The sequence below is a fragment of the Photinus pyralis genome, unplaced genomic scaffold, assembly GCF_008802855.1.
Source record: "Photinus pyralis isolate 1611_PpyrPB1 unplaced genomic scaffold, Ppyr1.3 Ppyr1.4_LG1, whole genome shotgun sequence".
NCBI classification, from domain to species: Eukaryota; Metazoa; Arthropoda; class Insecta; order Coleoptera; family Lampyridae; genus Photinus; species Photinus pyralis.
The window spans coordinates 28,197,617-28,225,245 of NW_022170249.1; the positions used below are offsets into that span (position 1 = coordinate 28,197,617).

A 27,629-nucleotide genomic window follows, 5' to 3' on the forward strand; every position below is an offset into this window, starting at 1 on the left:
TCTACCATATTCCATTCTTTGTAATTAAGATCATGTAGGTAAAAAAAATTATCGCAGTATTCAATTAGCCAGTTTTGACTCCACCATCAATAAGACCTTGTACAAGGCTACCACATTCCCTTTGTGGGTACCCACGAGACACGAGAAAGAGAGAGACTACGATTCGAGCATTTTGGGCGCCCAAAGTCGACTACCCCTCGAAGACGCGCGCCTTGCAAAAGGTCGTTAATTCCGCCTCTAAGAAAAAAAAACAAAATTCCGACCAAAACTGAAAAATCACAACGTAGCAAATCCACGCTCGGGGATGGCACCCAAGGAGAAACACAAAACAGGTGGGAGATTGAGAAGGGATTCAATTTCAAAGGATGGGGGCGACACCAGGCGACATCTAACGGAGGAATTTTACAACACAACTGCAGGATGTTTCCAAAAAAATTGACATTGCCACTTTTTATATTTTCTTACACATTGTCCCCTCCTCGGAAGGTCGGGAACGTTGGGGTTACCTCAAGCTGGAGTCGACGCCTCTTTTGGTCGTTGCAAACTTCAATTCTTGAAGGGGAAAACGTGGTATGAAAACTGCCTTTGAAGCTTGGAACCAGTGTCCCTAAAACGTATACTGAAGGCATTTCCATCCCTCACTATATTAAAAAATATGAAGATTTGTTGTCAACGAAATGAGAAAAGTTCCCCCCTTCAGGTTATTATCTGTTCAAAGTCCCAGATAAATACAAATAATTTAAAAGAACAGAACAAAAGGATTTTCGTAGTGAATTCAGGTGAAAATTCGACTCTATAGGTATTAATAGAATGAAACTTGTGAAATGTTATTACAATTACGGTTACGTATTTGGAAAATGAATTAGAGAAACCAGAAACCTATACAAAAATATTGTTTTTGTACATCAAGATTAGCTTTACACCCTACACAGTGTTTTCGTAGTAACGCAGGCTATTGTCATATAATGAAACGATATACAGTTGATTCAGTAGCATAACCGACGACCCCATTATCTTTCCAGATATGCAACATTATAGAACTCTCCCCCTTTATCGGGAAAAGCGGGAGTCTACGTAATAAAATAGATTTTATCGTCGAAACTTTTATTGTTAATGTAAATTTTGGCTTGTTTGTTTGAAAAAGATTCTTTCTGCAATCGCGAATGCGTTAACAATGATCTCCAGAACAAATTTTCTTTCGTCCGATTCGAAGGAGCAATTGCAGTAGTTTTAGAATTATGGGGCAATAAAACGAAAGTGCACCCCATAAAAATATAAAATCATTTATGATTTCTTCCAGTTTTGTGAGCGGAACTAATAAGCGTCAGCTACTGGCCTAACCGGTACCTACGCTTTAAATAACATTAGGTATACCTACCCTAAAACTGTATTTTAGGGTTTTAAAGAACTGTCAGCGTCGCAATAAAACTACATCCACCGAAAATTATTTTTATACGACCATATTATTAGCCACTTCACTTAGTTGGAAACATAATTGCGGACGAAATAGTGCAACCGGTTAGTATCGATTGAAAAATATATGAAGCTAAATTAATGATCTGGAAGAGGTAGGTAGGTAGGTATAAAGTGACTAAAAGAAAGGATGAGAGTTATTTACAACCCAATAAGAGCTGGTGTTGGTGGTGTGCGGTAATGGCAAATCCCGGAAGTAAATTAACTGATCGCCCCGATTTATTGGGGCGTAAATAACAACCAATAAGTCTATCACGGTTCCCTATTAACTTAAATCTTTTCAAAGTCCAATATAAGAATGTGTTTTAATTTGCTTTTAGCCGATGAAATGAAATTTCTAAAAAGTAATTACTTACTTAAATCTTGCAGTATCCCTTACAGATGCATATTGTTATGAAGATATGACATTCCTGAAGTCGAATGAGGGTGAGTACACCCCCAATGTCAAAACAGTTGTAAATGAACAGAAAATATTACGTTTCCGTTAGTTTACTTCAAGTCAATTTCAAATAAATCCTTCCATTTCGTCAGCTTTTTTTGGAAAAAAGAAAACTCGAACAACAATAAAAACCATTAAACCCTTTTACCTACAACTAATGACTGGGGGATAATTTTTGGGGCGTATGAGATGGACCAACGAGCAGACAATTTTTCATCTTGGAACAACTAGAACACGTAAAGGACAGTGCGAAATCAACGAAAAACGAGACTCATTTGTTTTCCGAAATAAAAACAACTGAATATCACCTTATTATGGAAAATAAAATGTTAAACAACTTTTATATAGAAAAATGTTGTATACCGAGTAGATAAGACATGAAAAGACATGAAAAGCTGTTTGTAAGTATATATTATTATGTTTCTTTGTTGAATAAATACCTACCCTATCTCTATCTTTCTTCATATCATGTGTGTGATTGTGGGAGCGATTTTAATACTTAAGCCTCTCATTCCTCATTCTCAACACCAAGGGAACACTACCAACGGATATAGTCGTGGTGTGGAAGACCCCCTCGATTGAGGGTGAAAAACAACTAGCATTGTTTCAATAAGCACTTCAAAGGATATATACCCCTACTGAGGCGCTTCACTCCTATCTTTTGCAATTGTAGGATGGGGTGCAAGGGGCGGTGCACTTGTCCAAAAGATAGGACTTAAATTTTCGACAATTGGTATATCTGAATTCAGAATTGTAAAGGCCAGGCGTGCTCCAACGTTCCTGTTCAAGAAGAAGCATTTACCATCCCTCATCCTGTCATCCATTAAAGGAAGAAGAGGAGGGCCTCAGCAATGAATTGACGAAGAGGAGACTGAATATTATGCAGAAGATGGTGGGATAGAGCACGATGTTAGCGTCAATCGACGCAGAATTTAATTCTATTTAATTGGTTTTAGCTATAGGATGTGTTGTTAAGGAGTTTGGAGGTGTTTGGGACATTAAAAGTTATTCTCAACCCCTGGAGGGGTACAAACTCAAATTACTTTTTTTCAAGAACGATTTCCAGCTTTCTCCATCCCATGTCGCTTTGAGGCACCCCTTTTTGTGGGGATTATATTAAACATCAGCGATGCCTACCGCCATCTATGCAGTTAATATGACATTACGAACGATTAGCGAATCGTTTACAGATTTCTTCTTTCTTGCCACAGATGATCGTCAAATGTGGTTTATCTGGCTGTCACCTTTTAGGTTAGAATTGTATGCACGTGTGAATCGTGTGTAATTATTTAGTATTTACATCAAGAAATACAGTTAATAGCACAGCCAAAATGTCGCTGTACAATTTTAAGAAAATTGCGGTTGTCCCAACTGCTAAGGTAAGGACACCACTAAACCTCTTACGATATTTAACCACCTTCCTCTTTCTAGGACTTCATCGATATTATGCTATCGAGGACACAACGACGAACACCGACAGTCATACATAAACATTACAAAATTTCACGAATTAGAAGTTTTTACATGAGAAAGGTGAAATACTCCCAGCAGAATTTCTTCGATCGCCTCTCGCAAATATTGACCGAATTTCCCAAATTGGACGACGTGCATCCGTTCTACGCAGATCTAATGAACGTCCTCTACGATAAAGATCACTACAAGTTGGCCTTAGGTCAACTAAATACCGCTAAGCAGTTGATCGTTAAGTAAGTTCGATTTTGTCGATATTTGGAGATTACGGGTTTAATTGCAGTGTGTCGAGGGATTATTTGCGACTGTTAAAGTACGGCGACTCTTTGTATCGTTGTAAACAGTTGAAACGGGCTGCGCTCGGACGAATGGCGACGATTATGAAAAGGCAAGGTGCCAATTTGACGTACCTCGAGCAGGTTAGGCAGCATTTAGCTCGTCTTCCGTCCATAGATCCGTATACGCGTACAATAATTATCTGTGGTAAGATGTTTGTGGCTTCTACAGCTTTTTACAGCAAAAATTTGTGACCCTTTTGTGGTATTTCGACATTTTTTTATACAGGGGGTCCCATTAATGTGACATTAGGTGATATATCTCTTGACAGGCTATTACTACAAAAATAGGTGTAATCATTTAATAAATTATTCTGTAGTGTAATGCAAAATTGTCTGCTTGTTAATGTAACGCAAAACTATTTTTGTATGTGCAGGTTGCTCCATAAATATGGTGTGAACCACAACCTTGTTATTTTAAATGGAACTTTTTTTCAGCATCATGTACAGGGTGGCCAAATAAGAATGCGAGGTAATGTATCTGGGAACCTGTCCATCGTATAGGCTTGCGGTAAACAAATTTATTACTAAAACGGTCACGAGAAAAACCTGGAAAATATTTTTAAGTTTGTGCAATGGCCGCTAGGGGGCGTAACTGCAATCTGGAATCTAAAAAAGTGATGTTTCTATGAATTCCGCTATATTAACCTAACAAAAAAATGTCCGGTCTTTGAAGTTGAAAATAATCTGAACCTTTTTTGTTTGAAAATTTTTCTTGTATCTCTAAAAATGAAGTGGTGGGGCGTATTCAAAGGTTTCCGTAAAGAACACCCTGTATCTTCGAAACGGCTGAGCCGATTTAAACAAACTCGGGTTAGTTCCAAAGATCTATTCTTCAGCTACAAATATTATACTACATATTTGAAGTTTTGTTAGTTTCACATATCACCGCTTAAGGGCTTTTTTCGACGAAATGGTTAATTTTCTCAAAAAAATGAAATGCATTGGTTTGATTTTTTTTTCATGAAAAGGTAGCTAAATGATGCCTAAACAAGCTCGCGAAAACAGCATCTCGATATCTTGAGATATATATATATATATATTTTTTATCGTGATGACCAGCATTTCGAAGATTTACGGCGGAATTAAAAGCTTCATTTTTTAAATCGACCCACCTTAGGGGCACAAATTATATATATAAAAATAATTTCGGAAAAATTAGCTTAAAAAAATAAAATTTTGAGGGTATAAAATTTTCTTTGACCTAAATTTTAGGTTAGGAACAAGATATCGAGATGCTGTTTTCGCGAGCTTGTTTAGGCATCATTTAACTACCTTTTCGTGAAAAAAAAATCAAACCAATGCATTTCATTTCTTTGAGAAAATTAACCATTTCTGTCGGAATGTCGAAAAAAGCCCTCAAGCGGTGATATGTGAAACTAACAAAACTTCAAATAGTATGATGAAGAATAGATCTTTTGAACTAACCCGAGTTTGTTTAAATCGGCTCAGCCGTTTCGAAGATACAGGGTGTTCTTTACGGAAACCTTTGAATACCCCCCACCACTTCATTTTTAGAGATACAGGAAAAATTTTCAAACAAAAAAGGTTCAGATTCAAAGACCGGACATTTTTTTGTTAGGTTAATATAGCGGAATTCACAGAAACATCACTTTTTTAGATTCCAGATTGCAGTTACGCCCCCTAGCGGCCATTGCAGAAACTTAAAAATATTTTCCAGGTTTTTCTCGTGGCCGTTTTAGTAATAAATTTTTTTACCGCAAGCCTCTACGATGGACAGGTTCCCAGATACAGTACCTCGCATTCTTATTTGGCCACCCTGTAGATAAAAATCGATTTTGGAACATTTTACAGGGTGTTTGCACTACTGTCCATAAAAATAGAAACTTCCCCTTCTTTTTTGTAACTTAAATTGTTCACTAAGCAACAACTGCTACATAATTGTTAATTCAAAGCAGAATAAGTGCGGGTTAAACCTGTGCATCAGTTTCAAAACAATGTGTTTCACCGTTTTTCAGATGAAAATGGTGCATAAATTAAAATTTGTTCAAATCGTCATGAAATCTCAAATTATCTTGCCCCCAGTAAACTTCACTCACAAAGTAAAGTATTCTAAGGACGTTTAGGATTACATAATTCATTACATTTGTGAATCTGCGCATCTCCACCAGAGCAGACAATTAATTTTCTCATTCTGGCAATTTTTGTAGGATTTCCAAATGTGGGAAAGTCATCTTTTATTAATAAAATCACACGAGCCGACGTTGAAGTACAACCGTACGCGTTTACGACCAAATCGCTGTACGTCGGTCACACAGATTACAAATATTTACGTTGGCAAGTAATCGACACACCTGGAATTTTGGATCATTCTTTAGAGGAGCGTAATGTTATTGAAATGCAGGCAGTAACCGCCCTGGCGCATTTACGAGCGTGCGTCTTGTACGTCCTCGACCTTTCAGAGCAGTGCGGCCACTTGCTCGACGAACAAGTACGCATTTACGGTGTTTTAAATGAAATTACCACGTGCATTTCAGGTGAAATTGTTCGAGTCGATTAAGCCCCTGTTCGCGAATAAGCCGTTGATTGTTGTCGCGAATAAGACGGATATTGTCAAATTGGAGGAATTGACTCCCGAACGTCGTGCTCTACTTAAGGAACTCGAAGAAGATCCCGAGATACCTCTTTTGGAAATGTCAACAGTGACTGATTATGGTGTAATGGAGGTGAAGAGCCAAGCGTGTGAGAAGTTGCTCAGCTACAGAGTTAATCAAAAAATGAGAACCAAAAAGGTAAGATAATTTGACCTAATTTTTATTTTATTTTTATTTTATTTTATTTTTATTTTTTTTATTTATTTTATTTTTATTTTATTATACCTCTCTTGTTCTAATCACTTTTTGACATCTTTACTTAGCATGAGCAGTTGCTAGTAATAGTTATTTATTATATAAGACGATAAAGGGATATTTTCAGTTTACGGTTTCCATTATCGTCTTGTGTAATAATACAAATATTTATTTTATAGAGAAGCCATGTAATCATTGTAAAGCTTCTGACAATTTTGAATTTAATTTTGGGACGTCAAAAATAGCAAGCTTAGGTTCTGCCGTCGAGGTCATTTCTATAGAAACAACATTGTATTATATTCTGAACTTCATTTTATTTCGTGCTACGCGTTCCATTTGAAGAGCGTACTAATATGCACTTTAAGTTTGAAGAGGCCAAGACGCATGAAGGTCCACTAGATGTTCTCTAATTGTTGACGATAAAATCATAATATTGTCCAGGCTTGCTAAGACGATATTATCTTTTAATCTCGACCGTAGGCGATCTGTTAATCTCTGAAAAGTCGAAGGCGAGTTCCCCAGCCCAAACGGCATTCGCTCGAAACGAAAAGTGACGTAAACGTGACGCGATCTACTTCTTTTACCGGAATCTGCCAATAACCGTCAATGCGCGTTAATGGATAACGATCCGGCTATGCTCATTTGTGGGTTATTTGGTTTTTCACAGGTTCAGTACACACTTCGATTTCTGTTAATGTGAAGGCACTACAGTTGGGCCCCAATGCGTTTTTTAATTATTGTGTATCGGTGCAGGTTGATGGAATCTTAAATAGATTACACGTTGCACTCCCCGAAGCTAGAGACGATAAAATACGTCCTCCCTGCATTCCCGAATCGGTCCTACTGAAAAAGCAACAGACCGCGGAAAAACGTAAACGCAAACTCGAAAGAGATATCGAATTGGAAGAGGGCGACGACTACATGCTGGATCTTAAGAAACATTACGTCGAAATACCAGAAGACGAGAGATACGACATCGTACCGGAAATATGGGAGGGTCACAATATCGCGGATTATATTGATCCCGAAATCTTTGACGTAAGACCCGGTTTTGGTTTAAAGTAGAGCTTAAACTTGATAAATTTGCAGAAATTGGAGGAGTTGGAGAAGGAGGAGGAGTTACGTGACGCGTCGGGTATGTACGTCGCGCCGAAGATCGAATTGGATGAAACCTTGAAAGAGATTAAGGCGTTGGCAATCAAAATTCGTGAAAAGAAATTTATACTCAAGGATGAGGCGCGGATTAATAAACAGAGTACTAAACCTAAACTTCCGCGTACCGCCGCTGCTAAGGTAAATATGCTCTTGTACTTCAGTAGATAAATTGTACGTAAATAGGGCCGCAATCGCTCCGTAACACGGCTGCGTACACAAATGTCCGAACTTGGAGTGGATATGTCGGATACCGCAGGTGCACACTTCACAAGAACAAAGTCGCGAGGTCGATCTGCTGGACCAGTTGCCAAACGTATGAAAATGGACGCAACAGATCCAAGATCAGCGAGCAAAAATAGAAGCGTTTCCAGAACACCTAGAAACGAATTAGGTGTTAGAGATGCAGTGGTATGATCATGTTGCATAATACAATTACCTTTCATTAATTACCGTTTATTTTTGTAGATGCAAAGAAAGGCACATAAACTCGCCCACCTTGCAATAAGCAAGAAAGTTAAGAAATACGGTCTTAAAGGTGAAGCAGATAGATTTATTGGAAACAAAATGCCAAAACACTTGTTTACTGGCAAACGTGGTATCGGCAAAACAGATCGTCGTTAAACATATTTATTGTTATTTAATATATGTTAATACTTTTTTGAGAAGTGATGTAAAAATAAAGTTTTATAGTAGTATGACCCATAATGCTCAAAATAATTTATTTATATCATTTCTAAATCATTACATGGAATAATTAATCTAAAATGTCAACATCGATAGGTAGGCGGATTATCTATAAAGATGCCAGTATAGTCTGCTCACATCTCACATAGAGATTTAATGGAGACAGACCCATGGGGCGTTGAAGGATCAGTAAATCATTTTTGTTAATAGCACCCAAGCTTAAGCGCAAACACTAACCTCAAAAATTGGCTTACGTTTTGTTACATTGCGTCCTTTCGTTGCTAAAAAGTTCGCGTCATTTCATTGATAAAGCGGAGCAAATGAGAAGAGGGTAACGTTACATTTTGAATCGTAATTCTGAGGTAAAATGGTCTGAGCTTCGGGTCCCTTTTTCAGACGGCCGATAATGTGTGTCAAAAGTTTGCGCCCTTGTTGCTATTACATGGCTTGTTGCCTACCTTATGTATGTACATGAGCTAATACTCGGAAGCATTCTGAATTTGAATCTAGGATGAAATTTGAAAAAATATATTCGAACACCCTGTACAAAAAAAAACCTAATGGAGAAATTCGGCAACGTTGCTTCTTATGTTTACATGTATTTTCTCTGATTGGTGGAACCAAACGATTAGATTTCCGTTTCCTACGGAAGCGTTATAATCTACGTTTTAAATTTGAAACCTTTGTTTACACAATTTCAATTACTTTAAAAAGTGTGTATTTTTAAAGTACTGCATCCCGTACAAACCGTAAAACTCGTATTCATGTCCGCTTAATTTCATCGAATGAACGAAACTCGATACCTGATGAGTGTTTAACAACATTTTGTGTTGATAACTAAAATGGACGCTATAGGTACACTTTCGTCTTTACTAGTCCGCCTAAGAAGTTTTGCCAGTTTAAAGGTAAATTACAACTTATTTCGCTACAACAAATACATGTATCTTCTTAGAGTTCCGAAGAAATCCCCTTTGACACAGTTCGAGCCTTTAGCGTAGATCTCTACGACTTCTACTACTTCGCCTGCGAATCCCTGCACGATTACGACGTAATAAAACTCCTTAAGGATTGCAGCGTAGAATACGTGAATTGTGTCGATAGTTTACTGGAAGCGGGTATAATAGATGAACGTGACGACATTAAGCTTTTGTGCGATAGATTGGAAATACTTCTGGTGCGGTGATGCGTTAGTTAAAAATAAATTACTCAGCGGTCATGTTCGATAGGTACTTTCGTCAATCGAAGGGATCAAGGATGAGTATGCGAGGTTGGTCGTTGTGCCACTGATTGAGAAAGCGAGCGAGCCCGACGAACGCTTGTACTTCAGTAAGGAGTTGCTTAAATTGGTCCTTCTAATGGTGGAGAAGGTTTGCGGTGAGGTCAAGGAAGCTATTGTGAACGACAATGCCCTACAGTTGTAAGTGAATTTCTGTGCGTTACTGCTTTTTGGTAGTACCTATCATTTCAAATTTTATCAAAAGTACGTCGGAGAAGTAAGTATGGTGCAAGTTAGTTAAGTTCAGAATGTGTTAGACACAATATTAAGTATCCTATATCCTATATAAAGTTTGTTAAAATCGGCTCAGTCGTTTCGAAGATACAGGGTGTTCTTTACGGAAACCTTTGAATACCCCCCACCACTTCATTTTTAGAGATACCGGAAAAATTGTCAAACATAAAAGGTGCAGATTATCGTCAACTTCACAGACCGGACATTTTTTGTTAGGTTAATATAGTGGAATTCACAGAAAAATCACTTTTTTAGATTCCAGATTGCAGTTACGCCCCCTAGCGGCCATTGCAGAAACAGAAAAATATTTTTCAGGTTTTTCTCGTGGCCGTTTTAGTAATAAATTTTTTTACCGCAAGCCTCTACGATGGACAGGTAACCAGATACAGTACCTCGCATTCTAATTTGGCCACCCTGTACAAATGATAAAAGCAATGCAGAGGGAATTTTGGTACCTAAAATAGAATTTTTGGTAGAGACCAAGAGAGTAATGCACGCGAAAAGGTTGCGTCGCTGTATTAAATCTGTGTAAATTGTCTATAATAGTTATTTACATAAAAGTAAGGAAAATGATATATTACTGGCGAGGAAATATTGAAGTGCGAGGCCCCTTAGGGGCCGAGTACTTTAATTCCCGAGTCAGTTAATGACATTTTACTGACGAGTTTTGTATTAAATTTTACCCGAAATCGTCTTTTAATACAAAATTTCAATTTTTATATAGAACTTATGATTAAAGTCAATCTGTCAGTGATGACAGGAGTCATGATCGACATTTAGAAATGTCAAAAATGTCGCCGGTAAAGTGGCAATCGGCACGAAACGTAGTCTGCTCTGCCTCTGTTATGGAAACTAAAATTTCCTGACAGAAAGTAGGCATGAGAATGAAGGTTTCAGGACGATTTTGGGTAAAAACATTTACTTGTTGTCAAGGAACAGTGCACAGTACCATAGTGCAGAAAGTATTTTTATATTTTTTATTAGTATAGTAGTAGGAATATTATACAGGGTGTTTTTTTGGGACCTTTACGTTTCTGGGAAAGTGAAATAGGTCGGTTTTTGTTTTCCATTTTTATAAGGAACTAAAATATGCGTCACGGTTTCTCCCGGATGGATTAAAATGCGATGAGGGACGAAAAGTGACAGTACACATTCAGTGTACGGTTACCTTTATACAGGGTGTTTTTTTGGGAGCTTTAGTTAAACGTTTCTGGGAAAGTAAAATACGTAGGTTTTTGAAAGTTTGTACTTAGGAGTTACTCTGAAGGCCGAATCTATGTAAAATATTTTCAAAATGGCCGCACTTCCGGAAACACCGGAAGTAGATCGTAACTTCGTTATTTTAAATGGCAACCCCTATTTTTTATTGCATTTTTGGATTCTACGTGAAATTTCAATTCTTTGATACCCATATGTCGATATCTGCCATTTATGGTTTTTAAGTTATTTTGACTTTAAGAAAAAAAATGGCGGATGCAGATGGTACCTTCATAATTGATTACTTGAAAAAGGTTATAGTCATGGCAACCCATTTTTATCAGTGCATAGAGAATGAATAGGGCTTTCTTTTAGTGTACTTCAAAAAAAGTTAAGTTGCGTACAACCGCACCTATGGAGATCCAAATTTAAGAAACTTCAAAGTCTATAAACTCAGTTTTTTTAAATGGAATGACCATGTTCTTAATATTGCATGAGAGAGAGAATCGAAATTGGCATATTTTGATATTACATGTTCTGATTTATCTCATTTCATTGAATTGATTTCGAAATTGATGCCATTTTTTTCGTATTTTCTTTTTAGTAGTTGGCCATGATTTTATAACAATCGAATTTTAAACAAATCAAGGAATGGATTCTTTAATACCATTGATTCTAGTTCTAGTCTAAATAATTCATTAATAAATAACTCATTTATTAAGGATAGTATAGGACGGAAAATTTTTGAAAAATCTAAACAGAGTCGTTCAACTGAATTTCTTAAACAACGCATAAGTCTGGAAATTAAGAGAGGTAATGCGATATCTGTTCTAGCAACAATTGCATACCAAAAATGTTTCAACGAAGTTTTTTATATTTTACATTGAATTTATTTTGTTAATCTTGCATTTGCAATTCAATTCATTTTCTTAAATATTCTCTTCTAGAGCTTTGTATCACTTGTGCTTCAACGGTTTGTAGTGCATTAGGGGTACAAAATTTCCAAAATTCATACAATTTCGAAATGAATGTACGGAAAGCACGCGCCGCGATTCTGCCCATTTCACCATAAATAACAATTAAATTCCAAAATAGATGAAACCACTGCGAGTCATTTTTCGATTTTTGAAAAACTTATGTTAACCTATAACAGTGAGTGATGGATTAGTGTCACTAGAATTGTTTAAAATTCAATTGTTATAGAATCATGGCCGACTACTAAAAAGAAAATCCGAAAAAAATAGTGTCAATTCAATAAAAGTCAGAAACTGTTAAAGATAGCTATAGGAACATGTATTGTCAAAATATGCCCATTTCGATTCTCTATCTCATGGAATAGTAAGAACATGGTCATTCCATTTAAAAAAACTGAGTTTTTAGTCTTTGAAGTTTTATAAATTTGGATATCCATAGGGGCGGTCGTACGCAACTTAACTTTTTTCTAAGTGCACTAAAAGAAAGCCCTATTTATTCTCTATGCACTGATAAAAATGGGTTGCCATGACTGCAACCGTTTTCAAGTAATCAATTATCAAGGTACCATCTGCATCTGCCATTTTTTCCTTAAAGTCAAAATAACTTAAAAACCATAAATGGTAGATATCGACATATGGGTATCCAAAGAAGTAAAAATTCACGTAGAATCCAAAAATGCAATAAAAAATAGGGGTTTCCATTTAAAATAACGAAGTTACTATCTACTTCCGGTGTTTCCGGAAGTGCGGCCATTTCGAAAATATTTTACATCGATTCGGCCTTCAGAGTAACTCCTAAGTACAAATTTTCAAAAACCTACCTATTTTACTTTCCCAGAAACTTTTAACTAAAGCTCCCAAAAAAACACCCTGTATATACATTTATAGTTTCGTGCACCAAATGTTATACTTATACCGTTTTCCATATCTTTTTGAATTTGGGATGCAATCATCGCTATTTATATCTGCTTCTACTGAGTTTTGGACTATAATTTCTGCACGGTTGTTTTGTACAGGAACCTTTAAATTGAATTAATTAAATCTTTGTAATGTAGACTTTGCCATTGAAGTTACTGTAACTGATTACCACAGTACAAAAAATTGCTATATACCACAGGACTACAGTGGGTCTCCTTCGGGTGCTGCATTCTTGAGCTTAAAACCCACACTTTTGGGCCCTTGGTATATACTGAATATACTATTATTATATACTTTTCTTTTTAGTTACAAGCTAGTGGATATGTTAAGCATGTGCGCGGATTATGGCCATCAGTTCACTATAATGAAAATCATTTTTTGTTTATTCTCCGATGAGCAATTACAAAATCGTGCCCATATAATGTTCCCCGGATCTGATACGGCAGCAAGTGATTTAAAGAACGTCAGCCTTCAAACTTTCAATAACGATATCAGACACTTTTTGAACAATTTTAATTCGAAGAGTCGCCGAATAAAGTCGTTCAAATTCGATTTCGCATTTTTGGATTCGTATGTGATAACTGCACCCAATGTAGGTAGCCGCACAGATGAGTATAGCTACTCATTTTTTTCCTTGTAGGTTCTCGATGATAACATTTGGGTGGATTTTAATCTGGCGATTAAATCTATTACAATTCTTTGTAACAAAAAGTCGTTAATTTTCAACACTTCTATTGAAGATGACTTTGCCCTAGAGGAACTCACTGTTTATTTCGACAATGTGGAAGCAGTCGATATAGTGAAGTAAGTACAAGTGTAGCACTTGACATTAATTGCTTGCCTTGCTTTAAATATGATACTTTTTCAGCAGTCTAACTGGTGCGTCAAAATTGCATTATTTCAGTTTCAAAATGTCTGACTTTATTGGGATACAATGGAAACAAGCGCACGTGTACAATCATTTGTTTTTCATTATTCGTGTGTATTTATCAAATAATTTCGATTTTTCTTTCACCCGCTTCACATTTCTAGCTTATCTGAGCTACTCAAGGGCGAATGGGATCATAAAAAATAATTGAAAAAAATTAAATTAAATTAGTTGCAAAAAATTAGATCAAGCTATTAGTAGTACTGACCCCTATTCGCTCCTGCTTGCATTTGAATCCTTTACCTATTAAAAAATATGCTTCATTATTTCAACAAATTTGCATTATTACAGATTGAAGAAAACCGAATCGGGATCGTTGGGGAACAAAATACGATTTAAGCTCAAAACCCCATATGCTGTCGTTCACAGTTCATCAGAAAATGCCGCAAATGCTAATTATTTAAATTTAATCCTTTTCGATAGTACCGAGTTAAATGAGTTAGCGAAAGAAGTGTTACCATTGATTTTTGCCGACCATGAAGAGGTAAGTAAAATTTGGCGGAATGTTTCCCACTCAAAGAACCACTACTCAAAAATACGTGCATATCATCTGCATTAAAATAAAACGATTTTGTTTTCGAAAATGTACAGGATGAACCAACAAAATTTTACTTTGGTAGTGTTTATAATAATAATAATATTTTATTGACGGCCAAGCCAATTTATACATAAATTATTAACAATAACAATAATATTTTAATTAGTATAAGAAGATATAGATATTAATAAATAATACAATAATAAATTACCTACACAATAGCAATGAAAAACAATTAGTGAATATAATTTGTATCTTAAATTAGAATAATTTAATGACTATAATATATTTAGTTTATATTTATAATAGAAATTTAGATTTTAAGGTAGACGTGATGCATTTGGTATTAACAATAAATATAATGGGGAACATTTGAATAATACAATTTATACATTTTCAGGACAATGTGTGTGAACCAAAGAGGCCAGATCATTTAACGGAAAACTTTAGTTGTATACGTAGGTTACATGCACATCTCTTGTAATTTTGTAATACTTTCATTGCAGTAACAAATAACGAAAGATCACCAGTGGGGGAAACATTTGAAAATGGGTTGAAAAAATCAAGACGCAGTGTAGGTTCCTGCAGTACACTGACAATGCCAGATGGAATGGTAAGTAACATTAGTATAAGAAGCAAATTCCCTCATACACAATTTGTTTAGAGGCTAGTAAGGAGAGCGACGGAAGTAGAATATGAACATCCTAAATCTCCAAGTATTAAATTAAGGCGAAGGGTAAGGCCTACTGGTCCTTTAGCTTTAATGTTTAAAAGTTACATTTCTAGGCAATTTTACAAAATATTGCAAATTTTGATTCTTCCATCGGTCGAGGAAAAGGTTCAGCTAGCTCCCGTCAATTGTTGGAACCAAGCAAAGTTTGCAAACTTAAAAACCAAACATTTGACCTTGAAGCGACTGGAGATATTTCTGTCAATGAAGGTATTAAATCGCATGGACAATTTCTCGGCAGCCCTCTTGAACCGCACGACATTTCACAAGTAGCCCTTGTTAAATCTATAGATACAACAGTAATTGGCGAAGAAACCAATTCTGAAAGTGACAAAACCAGCATCGATTATGTTCGTAATGAAAATCTAGTAACAATTATTACTAATGACTCACAAAACATAATTGCGGAACAGTCGCAATTGGCCACCGTTGGTGGCTGTAATGAATCTGCTTCATGTTTCACGATTAAATCAGATGAGTGTGTGTCGATATCGAGTGATAGTGGATCTTGTGATATTCACTCTCGCAGTACAATCATTATAACACAGTTCAGCGATTCAGAATATGAAGCCAGCACAGTTATAATAGACTCCCCTAATAGTAGGAGTGACACATTTTATAGCAAAGTTACTACCAATGACTTGGAGCCAAATAGTTCAAAGCTAATTATTGGTATTGAAACAGACAAGATTCATGATCATTGCTCGAAACAAACACAAGAAGTGGATCGTCAACAAAGTTCTGAATATTTACAATCCAATCAGTCACCTACAATGAGAATCAATAACAACAAAGCGTTAGATAGAAACAAACAAAAAGAAGATGTTGTTAGCATAAAGGTAACACCCGAAATTCCGAAACAGATTGGCGTGGAAAGACAGAAAAGTGAAACGTCATTATCAACTCCCAAGAAAACTCAAAGCTTCGTAAATATTGTAGATGACGATGAAGAAAATGAGGAAGGAAAAAATGCAAATATAATTCAAAAGAAAGAAAAAAGAAAATACGATGAAGACAATAAGCTACTGTATAAAATGTCGAAAAAACAGAAGAAACAAGATAAAGATCTAGATACCTTATTGTCCCCTGCCTCAAAGTTAATTAAAAGTAAAGAAACCAGAAAATACAACGATGAAAATAATCCAAGATACCAAAAGAAGGAACAATATAAAACTGTCTCGCCATTAATTGCCCAAAAAATTGAACCAAGTAACGTTGATTTGTTTGAACCAAGTGAAAGCACCAAAAAGATACATAAGAAAATGATAAAAAACTTGAAATATTTAAAGGTGGAAATTAGCACCGAGTGCCAAAATATTTTAAAGGCATATATGAAAAAGCAAAGACGGCTTAGTAGTTTGCGAAAACTATACAATCCAAATAGTATGTTTACTCCGAACTGTGCAAGTGGTATTAAAATGACTACTGCGGCAGAAATTAAAAAAGACAATAGTCTAAGCGAACCTTCTATGTCAGGAGAAGAAGACGGTACAAATCCAATCCTGCTCAATTATGTAAATGAAAAAAGTATCAACATATTGCAAAACATTGTTATAAAAACTGCAAATACAAACAATGTTGCTTCTACATCCACTCCATTGGATATTGAAAGGTCCTCCGTACCTAATGCGAGACAGCACAAACACGTGAAAGCTCCTCCCAGTTCGCTAGACATTGACAGATCAATGGTATCTAATGTGAAACAACATACGAAATTTGTGTCTAGTCCATTAGCTATTGAATCTCCAGTACTTAATGTGGAACATGTAAACATTACTCCCAGTCCATTAGACATTGAGAGATCTCCGGTACCCAATGTGAAACAACATGCGAAAGCTACACCTAGTTCATTAAAGAATGGAAGATCTCCAGAATCTGGTGTGAAACCTAGGTCTAGTCCACTAGACATTGAAAGATCTCCAGAATCTAATCAGAAACATGTGAAATCTACGCCTTATAGTCCATTAGATATTAAAAGATCTGGTGTGAAACAACACAGACAACATGCGAAAACTACACATAGTTCATTAAACATTGAAAATGGCGTGAAACAATATGTGAAACCGAGGTATACTCCACTAAACATTGAAAGATCTCCAGGATCTAGTGAGAAACAACATGTGAAACCTAGGTCCAGCCCATTAGACCTTGAAAGTTCTCCGGTACCTGAAGTGAAACAACACATGCAACATGTGAAATCGACGCCCAACCCCTTACATATTGAAAGATCTTTAGTATCTAGCGTGAAACAACAACACAAACAACATGCGAAACCTACGCCAAGGCCATTAGACTTTGAAAGATCTCCTGATGCGAAACAACATGCAAAATCTAAGCTTAATCCATTACACATTGAAAGATCTTTAGCATCTGATGTGAAGCATCGGAAACAACATCTGAAACATCCATCTAGATTTGGAGATTTAGATAACCGTGATGAAGATTTAAATGGCTCAGAATTTATGACGTTGTTGAAATCGCTACACCAGACGATAATAGAAGGCACTAAAGCTTATGGTCCAAACAAGAATCGATCATCGACGTACACAAAAGGAAAAAGATCTGCAAACAAAAGAAAGTATCCTAAATTAAGAGCGCAAGGGACATGCTTCGATAAAAGTAGTAGCGATGATGATAGTTCGGAAGTGATTTTGAAACGGTACAGTGATGCTTGCAACAAAGTTGGCAAGTTCTTGTACAGTCACCAAAAGAAAGGTATGTTTAACATATGTACTTTCAACACTTACGTAAATGTTGTTTTTCAGGATCGACTCCGCACTTTGAGAGGTAAGTTTATGGAATGTGACCAAGTGTAAATTTATTTATACAGGGTCATTCAAAGGTCTTTTTCATCATTCTATTTTTTTTTATTGCGCCTAAGGTTGTTTTGGAAAAATTCAGTTTTGATTGTCCTCGTTTGCTTTGTTTAAATGAATTGTAATTAATTTTTGTTTAGAGTATCACGAGTAATTCTCCAAGAACATAGCAAGATATATGACCGAATGCTGGATGTAGATCAAGCATACAGAACGAATTACAATCTGAAAGAAAGCCTTGTAAATACTGAATTTAAAAGATACTTACACAAATATGTTAAGTAGGTAATTTTATTTATTAATGACTAGTTAATGTTTTGTTGAAAAATTGTATTCTTTTGTTTATAATTTACCTACGTATTTGTAGGCTGTAGACAAAATACCATAACATAATATGTTAAATTTGGGTAGGTAAATTATGCTATTATGAAGTGATTATTTAATTTGTAATTTATTTAAATATCAGAACATTAGTAATAGTGTTTGAGTTAAACACCATGTAATAATAATAATCCAATAGTTCAATGTTTCTTAGTTTAGTTTTTTTGAATTTATGTGTTGTATTCCTTGTTACTTCTGTCTGTACAGTCTGAGATCTTGGTTGTTTCATAAGAAACCACGGTTTTTAGCGAATTAAAAAAATGTGCTATTGTTTGCGCTCTGTCAGTCCGTCTGTACGGACCCACTTCTGCCATGTTGAACTACTTTTAGGGTAGCCTATACCTTGAAGGTGTGCCAGATGGCCATCAAATTTGGCCTTAATTCCCATTGTCTGTTGCCTACCTTCTTCAGAAATGGTTGATGCTTGGACTTCAAAAGCGATTGGATAGAAGAAATAAAACAAAAAATACCCTGTATTTGTTCTTTAAGAATTTTGCAATTATAGGTGTAATGATAAATGAAAGGTTTTGTGCTACTATTTTATTCATGAGGAACGGTTGGTTGCCTAACTAACTAGGCGCCTCTAAGGGCATGCTAAAGCTAATGCGACAATAGGTCCTTTAACAAAATTGAAATTAATTCCTTCATAACAGGTTTAACTGTAAGTTTTGCGATCCAGATATGCCCGAAATGAAACCCCCCCAACCCGCTAAATTTAATCTCTACAGTTTCGCCAACCTTAGGCAGGTGCCGAACCGAGTTAGTCGGCGGCATTTGTGATTTTGTAGTGGTAGTGGAAATATGGAGAGACTAGATGTGTATATTAATTTTGTGATTTTAGTGTATTTATTAGTAACTTTAACAAATTGTATAAATGGAACTTTAGTACATAAAAAATTTGAATATAAATACTCGTTTAAACCTCCATATTTAGCCCAGAAGGACGGAAGTGTTCCGTTTTGGGAGTACGGCGGCAGTAAGTAAACACATTACTATAGTACACGTAGTTGTTTTTGGCCTCTATTAAAGACATACGTACGTCAACCTTTTTCTTTTTATTATTCAACAATTGTGCTCTCACTTGTAAGTAGGCAGGTCGCGTACGTCCACGTGTTTTGGACACGTATCTAACCTGTACAAAGCAGATGTTATCTCTAATTATTGTTTAGGTACCATTTCTCATCTTGAGAATACAAATTTGCATAGACCTCCGTAAGCAAACCCCGCACTTTAGACTGTAATCTCGGCATATACCTACCTACCCCATGATCATTCATAAAGCATTCAAATTTTCTAGAATGAAATTGTCTCGGTGACAGTCTGAGTGACCTGTGGCCTTCCTGCATTTGATAGTAACGACCTGTTACCCAACACTTACATTTTAACAGAACATTATATCTGGGTATCGTACTCGGTTGAATCTTAAAAGTAGTCATGAGATCGTTGTTGTAGTACGTAGAAGAGGAAGTAAATCGAGTTATAAAGGCAAAGGCCGATTGGCCATACAGTACAATAGGAATAGATTACAGCCCTTGTTGGAGGAGCTTCCGACAACGAACCGAGTCGATTACTATCTGACTAACTAATGTGAATAAATTTCTGATTATTTGTACATTATGAGTTTTTCTTTGAGCTTTTTATATAATTTGTTATATAACGGAACAATGTTTCAGACAATGTTTCTAACAAAATTGTGATATTGTTTAAGGGTCATGTATACAACAAGATCTGAAGAATCGCATACGATTTTCAGTAGGGTAATTTTTTGCCACTCAGCTCGTATTCATATTCAATAACACTGATCGTGTAAACGCGTCATAAGAGATCCGGGGGGGGGGATTTCAAAATGGTCCTATATTTTCATAGTTACGAGTAGGCATGGGAATTTTTTTCGATATATCGATGGTATCGATAGTTTATCGATATATCGAATAACAAATAAGGTAGAGCATTACAAACTGAAAAAAAAAAATCGATATGAATCGATAGATGATAACTATCGATATATCGATCTTATCGATAAGTATCGATATATTCGATACTATTCTGATATGTCGATAACTATCGCATGATGTCGATAACTATCGATATGTCGATAACTATTGATATAATCGATAAACTATTGATATAGTCGATATGGTCGATAACTAATCGATATGTCCGATAACTATTGAATATACGATATGTCGATAACTATCATATATATCGATATGTCGAATAACTTATTAGATATATCGATATGTCGATAAACTGTACGATAAAATTAATGTATTGTTGAGATTTCAACGAGCGCTACTAATTTATTATTAATAAAATTTCCATTTTCGGGTTTACTCTCAGTGTAAATTTGACTAATTTTAGTTGGCTCGGTACGTTTCGGAAACTTAACTTTGCTGCCTTTCTCAAGAGAAGCGCTACGTCAACATGCATTCATCCATGCCAAAAAATTAAACGCAGTAATAAATCTTTAGAAAATAAGATCTTTTCGTCTTACTGACGATTGCTCAAAAAAAGAAGATCACTTCAAAAACCTTGAACAAATGTTTGCATCAAAATGGCTACTCTTTAGATAAAATAAAGAAGACAATCAAAGGGTGTAATCATGGCCTATGTATCGGTATCTGACTGATGGTTACAGAGGACCAGTCACAAAAAACAGAAATGCTAAAGAGCCCTGCGATAATTGCACAGTTAATATGGTAACTCCATTAAAGTTGCAAGAACTGCATTCGGTTATTTTCATATTTTGTTAAAAAGAGCCCTCTTGTCTTGTCGGGCTCTTTCGCCAAAATATAAAAGTAAACTCATGCAGTTTTTAGACACGCTTTCAAAAAAATTATCGGTAATATATCGATACCTATATATTAAAAACTATCGCCATAACGAGAACTATCGATATACCGATACTTATCGATATAGCGGTAGTTATCGATCTTTCGATAGTTATCGATGTATCTATAACCATCGATATTTCGATAATTATCGACATATCGATAAGTAAAATATATCGATAGGTAAGTACCCGATACTTATATCGATAGGTGAAAACAGTTATCGCCCATCCCTAGCGATAACTATCGACATATCGATATATCGATAACTATCGATATATCGATACCTATCGATAGTAATCATATATCGATAACTATCGATATATCGATAACTATCGATATATCGATAACTATCGAAATATCGATAACTATCGAAATATCGATAACTATCGATAACTATCGACATATCGATATTTCGATAATTATCGGCATATCGATAAGTAAAATATATCGATAGGTAAGTACCCGATACTTATCGATAGGTGAAAACAGTTATCGCCCATCCCTAAGTAGTTACGAGACAGAAAAATAATATTATAGGTATTAGTTATAATAATTATTGAATAATCTGTCGTTTTCAAAAAAGTATACAGGGTCAGGTAAAAAAAATATCGGGCCTAACCTCATTTTTTTAAATATAACATATATCTTGAAATTGGAACTGACTGAAACGCAACTCGGTTTGTTTATACGTGTAGCAAGCGCCTCACATCCGCTTTCGTCTCTTATCGCCTCTACTCCTTTATGTCGCCTTGACGTCTTGGGATTTCTAGAATAATAGTGTTGATAGCACTAACAATTACGGAGATACCCTATAAAAGTGTTGAAAATGGGACACCGTGTACTTGATCGGTTACAATTTTGAAACAAATCCGGTCATCAGGTCATTATGCACTGTAATAACAGAGACAGACTGAGTGTACATGGGCTCGGGTGGCAGCAAAGCAAGGACTCCCATGAAAAATTTGTATTGTTGAAACATTTCATTAAATGGTGGATTTTTAGAATAACAAATAACCGCGCATCCTGTCAGCACACGGCCTGCTAGATTTCATATGTTTTCTAAATATTGAATCACGAATTTTTCCACTTTATGCATAAATTTATTCTCAAAAAGACATTGAAAAATATGCGAAAAATGGTATGGTAGAATTCTCCAAACGTATGTGCGTTACAATAAACTAAAGGATTAATTGGTTGATAAATTTAGCAATGGTTAAAACTTTTGTCCTCACCGAATTAATCCGATAATCCCATTGGATTATCTTAAATCCACATTTAGTTGTATCAAATTTTGTTTTGACATTCCATTGTTTACTGTGACTTTTTCAAATCCCTCTTTTACTTTTAATGTAGAAAAATACCTACAATCTCGCACTTTGAAAATGGAATTTGACCATTTTTGTAGAAGAGGCGTTGTTTAAGTTCATAAAAGGTGAAGTGCGCGATTAACTTTTCTGTAGAGCAAAATCCGAATTCTGTAATTTGCAAAAGATAAGTTCAGGGCCGCCATAATTACAACAAAATAACGCACTTTCTTGATAAGCCATGTATTAATTAAAATTCTTTAAACAGATGCAATTGCCAGTGCTGAAAATGTAAGGCTCGCGCCTTCGCTACGAAGTCAAAAAGGTGCGATTTGGACAAAGTCGCCCCTAAATTTTGATTGGTGGGAAGTGGACATTGTCTTTCGGGTAACGGGCCGAGGAAGAATAGGAGCAGATGGCTTGGTAAGTTTGGAACTGCACGCCAGTAAATTAATAACGGAACCCTATTTCAGGCGTTTTGGTATACACAAAGTAAGGGCTCCTACGAGGGTGACGTGTACGGATCTTCGGATAAATGGGTAGGGCTTGGTGTGTTTTTCGATTCGTTCGACAACGATAATAAGCATAACAACCCGTACATCATGGGCATGGTTAATGACGGAACACGATTATTTGACCACCAGAAGTATTGTATACATTTCATTTGTTTAGTGTATTAAATCTGTTATTTACACAGCGACGGTGGTACTCAAGTGATGGCCGGATGTCTCAGAGATTTCAGAAACAAACCGTTCCCGACGCGCGCGCGTGTGGAGTACTATCAAAATGTATTAACCGTGTCATTCCACAATGGTATTACAAATAACGAGGGCGACTATGAGTTATGTTTCCGTACTGAAAATGTTATTCTACCCAAAGGAGGATATTTCGGTCTTTCTGCCGCAACAGGCGGACTCGCCGATGATCACGATATTCTCCACTTCCTCACGTCGAGTTTATGGCCGCCGGGTCAACATCCCACAAGTGGAACTCAAGGTCAGTTCTTTGTCAGTTCTATAAAAAATATCACCTGTACATTTTACAGCATCAAGTGCCGAGCAGCAAAAGTTGACACAAGAATACCAGGAATATCAACGTAAATTAGATCAACAAAAGGAAGATTACAGAAAAGAGCACCCTGATGCTGTAAGCATTACTATTAATTATAATTTTGTCAATTCTTCTTGTTTTTTGCTCGATTTTGATACCCTTTTATAGTCTGAGAGCCAGTGGCAGGCAACCTTTATGTAAATTATAAGATCTTACCACTCAGGTATCAAATTCTTGACAGAACAGCTTTCTAGCTCAAACCAAAAATTGCGCTTTGAGAAGAGTGTGGGGAAAAAACGTTTCCCACGAAAGTGTATTGTATTCCAATGTAGAATAAATCATTTTTTGATATCCCCGCTAGTTTCCGCAATAATCGACTGTCCAATAAATCATCCCCTGAAACTGATATCTTTTCTAGACAAAAATGCTTGCTACAAAACTATCGTATATTCGTTCTGTTCATTGTTATACTCGAACAAAAAAGTTTACCCTTAAATTGTATTGTGTGTGTGAGGGTAGGGCAGTGTAGCCTTTAAGCACCTAATCCTCTAAGGATGTGTTCAGCCTTTTTATCTGCCTGTCCACTCTGGCGGAACTCTATTATTATATTCTATTCATAAGGGCAGCAACAGCGAAACCTTACCTACTGCATATGCATATGTTTATATAGGATGTTTTCGCGAGCTTGTTTAGGCATCATTTAGCTACTTTTTCATGAAAAAAAAATCGAACCAATGCATTTAATTTTTTTGAGAAAATTAACCATTTCTGTCGGAATGTCGAAAAAAGCCCTCAAGCGGTGATATGTAAAACTAACAAAACTTCAAATAGTATAATATTTGTAGCTGAAGAATAACTCTTTTCATTTAACCCGAGTCTGTTCGGCTCAGTCGTTTCGAAGATACAAGGTGTTCTTTACGGAAACCTTTGAATACCCCCCACCACTTCATTTTTAGAGATACAGGAAAAATTGTCAAACAAAAGAGGTTCAGATTATCGTCGTCTTCAAAGACCGGACATTTTTTTGTTAGGTTAATACAGCGTAATTTACAGAATAATCACTTTTTTAGATTCCAGTAAAGTCACTAGTACCGCAATCATCCGCCATTTTTGGGCAAATTTGCTGCCAACTTAAAACAATTGACAAATAAAATCTCAATAGCTGTAATTTTTTATAACCTAAATTCATAGTACTGTCATGTTTTATAAAAATATACAGATATCTCAATGAATAAAGAATACCAGGAAGGAGCATTAATCAAGTTGTATACGAGAGAGAGTGCGACGGAAGTCGGCCATTTGCAAAAGCCACTTATGAGTCATTTTTGTTGTGGCTGTTGCAGTGACATAAAAAGAATGGTTAGTTGTTGTGCTTGTAGTTGCTCCAAAACAGAAAAAAATAAAACTTTGGGAATTACATTTCATGTGTAAGTATTGATACCAATATTATTTTTACATAGTACATGTAAATTTACAAATTTTTTATCGGAATGTAGTTTGAGGTTAGTTAAACAAAAGTCATAGGTGGAGTAGACACATGGGGGTTTAGATTGTTTTCGTGTAAAATTCTTTATAATTGTATCCTTCTACAACTGTAAGGTAGGTACGCCACTGGAACAGGAAACTACTGTCCGCCATTTGCAAAAGCCATCGCGGTCGCACGTATATTGTTGATATTCTCCTTCCTGGTATTCTTTAATCATTGACAGATATCTCCAAACAGGTGGAACAATCCCTAACATTAAAGTTACTAGAATCTGGTAACTTCCGCCATTTTTGGGCAAAAATCATGCGTTCTCTCTCTAACACACGAGCCCAATGGATTGCGGTACTTTCTATATTTAGTGACTTTAGATTCCAGTAAAGTCACTAAATATAGAAAGTACCGCAATCCATTGGACTCGTATTCTTTATTCATTGGGCTCGTGTGTTAGAAAGAGAATGCGTGATTTTTGCCAAAAATGGCGAAAGTTACCAGATTCTAGTAACTTTAATGTTAGGGATTGTTCCACCTGTTTGGAGATATCTGTATATATTTTTATAAAACATGACAGTACTATGAAGTTAGGTTATAAAAAATGACAGCTATTCAGATTTTATTTGTCTTTTTTTTAAGTTGGCAGCAAATTTGCCCAAAAATAGCGGATGATTGCGGTACTTTCTATATCTAGTGACTTTAGATTCCAGGTTGCAGTTACGCCCCCTAGCGGTCATTTCAGAAACTTAAAAATATTTTCCAGGTTTTGCTCGTGGCCGTTTTAGTATAATTTTTTTACCACAAGCCTCTATGATGGATAGATTCTCAGATACAGTACCTCCGAGAGTACCTCGCATTCTTAGTTTGGCCACCCTGTACTTGTATTACGTCCTTCTAATTAGTTTTTACTTATTTGCTTCCTTTCAACAGAAACCGAAAGATCCAAATGCCGAAGATTGGTTCGAGTCCGATAACCAAAGAGAGTTGCGACAAATATTCCAGGGACAATCGCAAATGTACGAAGTAATGCGCGATCTGAACCGTAAACTGGACGAAATAATTGGTCGGCAAGAACGAACTCTCAGCGTTGTTTCCATGATGCAGTCCGGCGTTGCGGTTCCCCAAGGACAAGCGCCGCCGGTGGGACAAGTTCCGCCGCCATCGGGCGCTGTGCCCTCACTAGGTGAAGGTATTAGAAAGTACGAGTTTGACGCAATGTACAACAATGTTGTACAAGTAATGACATCTATAAATCAAATAACGTAAGTGGCGTTATCTCGTTTTGTTTGTTGTATCGTTGTGTTCACAGGCAATCTTTGGGAGATCTTCATCGGAAAACTGAAACCGTAATGAGTAACCAAGCGAAACAGCCCACTGCACAAGTGCAATCGGTGGGTTACGACATGCAGTCGCTTGTTTCCGAAATGAGGGACGGTCTTAACCATGTTAAGCAAAACGTCGCCCAAGTTTCTCAGAAAATGGGTGGTTCCACTACTACTTGCACAAGCTGTGTATCACTAACGGCGGTGCTCGTCATCACCGCCGTTCAGCTAGCAATATTGCTAGGATACTCGATATACAGAGATAGCAAAGAGAATCAGGCGAAGAAGTTTTATTGAGGATCGGCAGTTGTAAATGAGTGTATAAAAAAGGGCATATTTGTACCGATTTTAAATTTAAATTATTAAATAATTTGGACTTTCGTTTTACTCATCATCTTTTGATCATCTTTCGGTTTTAAACATTTTGAGTACAAACTACACTCGCACTATTATTTAGTATGAGGATAAGTACATGTAGGTAGTGAATATAACTTTTTGTACTTGGAGCATTAGTTATTGTCTTCCATTTCAAAACAATTCCCACATTTCTATTTTTGTTATGTAGAGATACTGAAATTTAATAAATAATTGTTGGTATTTGTATTACTCTCGTTATATACCTAAAAGCAAACGTCATTGGAAATTAAACTAATTTTAGTAACGTGATAAGCCCACGATGAAAGAGATGAAAGTACTAACAAATAATCACTGGTTGATTAATTTCTTCTCTTTATTACTTACATGTATGTTGTGTTGCCTATGGATTGAAAATTTCTACGAGTAAAACGTAGGAAAATTTAAATTATTGAATAATTTGTCAATCTTCTTCTGAAGAAGAGGCGGGAATATCCCGCATGGTCCTACATTCATAAATGGGCTGAACGTGTTAATAATAATAATAATATTTATTTCAATCAGCTACAGAGACGTAGTTTGGAACATGTCATGAGCATCTTGATCGGCCTTACACTTTTTGCCCCGTGGCTTTCAAAAGGATCTTACGAAGTTTTTGAACTTCAAGGAGACCCTTTATGTTGATCACAGAAGATCCTCATTTAGACCTTCGAATATGGTCCTTATACCTGCACTAAGCCATCTCGCAGGCAGCTTGGTTCACATATGGTCCTATTAAAGAGTCTGCGAACCTCCTTGCGATTACTCCTCAATGCTACTACGCAACTGACAATATTTAAATCAAATTTTGGCGCGCTTCCTCTGCGCATCAACCGATCTCGCCATGCGAGTGGTTGCGATCGGTGGTGAGAATTAGTGACTTGCAGATGT

At 36.2% G+C, this 27,629-nt stretch overlaps 3 protein-coding genes across 3 annotated transcripts; all 3 read left to right on the plus strand.

Moving 5' to 3' along the window:
* Window positions 1-3,134: 3,134 nt before the first annotated feature.
* LOC116182012 (nucleolar GTP-binding protein 1) lies at window positions 3,135-8,387 on the plus strand. The gene is made up of 9 exons (XM_031502474.1): window positions 3,135-3,291; window positions 3,344-3,618; window positions 3,666-3,865; window positions 5,889-6,169; window positions 6,216-6,470; window positions 7,281-7,565; window positions 7,617-7,820; window positions 7,866-8,090; window positions 8,148-8,387. The coding sequence occupies exons 1-9, from the start codon at window positions 3,244-3,246 to the stop codon at window positions 8,301-8,303; spliced, it is 1,929 nt and encodes a 642-aa protein (XP_031358334.1). The 5' UTR covers window positions 3,135-3,243; the 3' UTR covers window positions 8,304-8,387.
* A 711-nt stretch (window positions 8,388-9,098) lies between these two features.
* Window positions 9,099-18,345, plus strand: LOC116160673. Its single transcript, XM_031473937.1, has 12 exons — window positions 9,099-9,271; window positions 9,319-9,540; window positions 9,593-9,783; window positions 13,272-13,557; window positions 13,606-13,769; window positions 14,185-14,377; window positions 14,832-14,889; window positions 14,938-15,044; window positions 15,096-15,167; window positions 15,218-17,876; window positions 17,927-17,948; window positions 18,118-18,345. The coding sequence occupies exons 1-12, from the start codon at window positions 9,209-9,211 to the stop codon at window positions 18,260-18,262; spliced, it is 4,182 nt and encodes a 1,393-aa protein (XP_031329797.1). The 5' UTR covers window positions 9,099-9,208; the 3' UTR covers window positions 18,263-18,345.
* Window positions 18,346-19,121: 776 nt separating this feature from the next.
* LOC116158700 (protein ERGIC-53) lies at window positions 19,122-26,851 on the plus strand. Its single transcript, XM_031471526.1, has 7 exons — window positions 19,122-19,334; window positions 22,765-22,919; window positions 22,970-23,142; window positions 23,194-23,492; window positions 23,542-23,642; window positions 25,954-26,285; window positions 26,333-26,851. The coding sequence occupies exons 1-7, from the start codon at window positions 19,160-19,162 to the stop codon at window positions 26,640-26,642; spliced, it is 1,545 nt and encodes a 514-aa protein (XP_031327386.1). The 5' UTR covers window positions 19,122-19,159; the 3' UTR covers window positions 26,643-26,851.
* Window positions 26,852-27,629: the final 778 nt, after the last annotated feature.

Coding starts and splice junctions, on each gene's coding strand:
- LOC116182012 (XM_031502474.1), top strand. CDS start 3,244: ATGTCGCTGTACAATTTTAAGAAAATTGCGGTTGTCCCAACTGCTAAG. Junction 3,292..3,343: donor CGGTTGTCCCAACTGCTAAG/GTAAGGACACCA, acceptor TCCTCTTTCTAG/GACTTCATCGATATTATGCT. Junction 6,170..6,215: donor GCCACTTGCTCGACGAACAA/GTACGCATTTAC, acceptor CGTGCATTTCAG/GTGAAATTGTTCGAGTCGAT.
- LOC116160673 (XM_031473937.1), top strand. CDS start 9,209: ATGGACGCTATAGGTACACTTTCGTCTTTACTAGTCCGCCTAAGAAGT. Junction 14,890..14,937: donor GGAAAACTTTAGTTGTATAC/GTAGGTTACATG, acceptor CTTTCATTGCAG/TAACAAATAACGAAAGATCA. Junction 17,949..18,117: donor TCGACTCCGCACTTTGAGAG/GTAAGTTTATGG, acceptor ATTTTTGTTTAG/AGTATCACGAGTAATTCTCC.
- LOC116158700 (XM_031471526.1), top strand. CDS start 19,160: ATGGAGAGACTAGATGTGTATATTAATTTTGTGATTTTAGTGTATTTA. Junction 23,643..25,953: donor GAAAAGAGCACCCTGATGCT/GTAAGCATTACT, acceptor TCCTTTCAACAG/AAACCGAAAGATCCAAATGC. Junction 26,286..26,332: donor ACATCTATAAATCAAATAAC/GTAAGTGGCGTT, acceptor TTGTGTTCACAG/GCAATCTTTGGGAGATCTTC.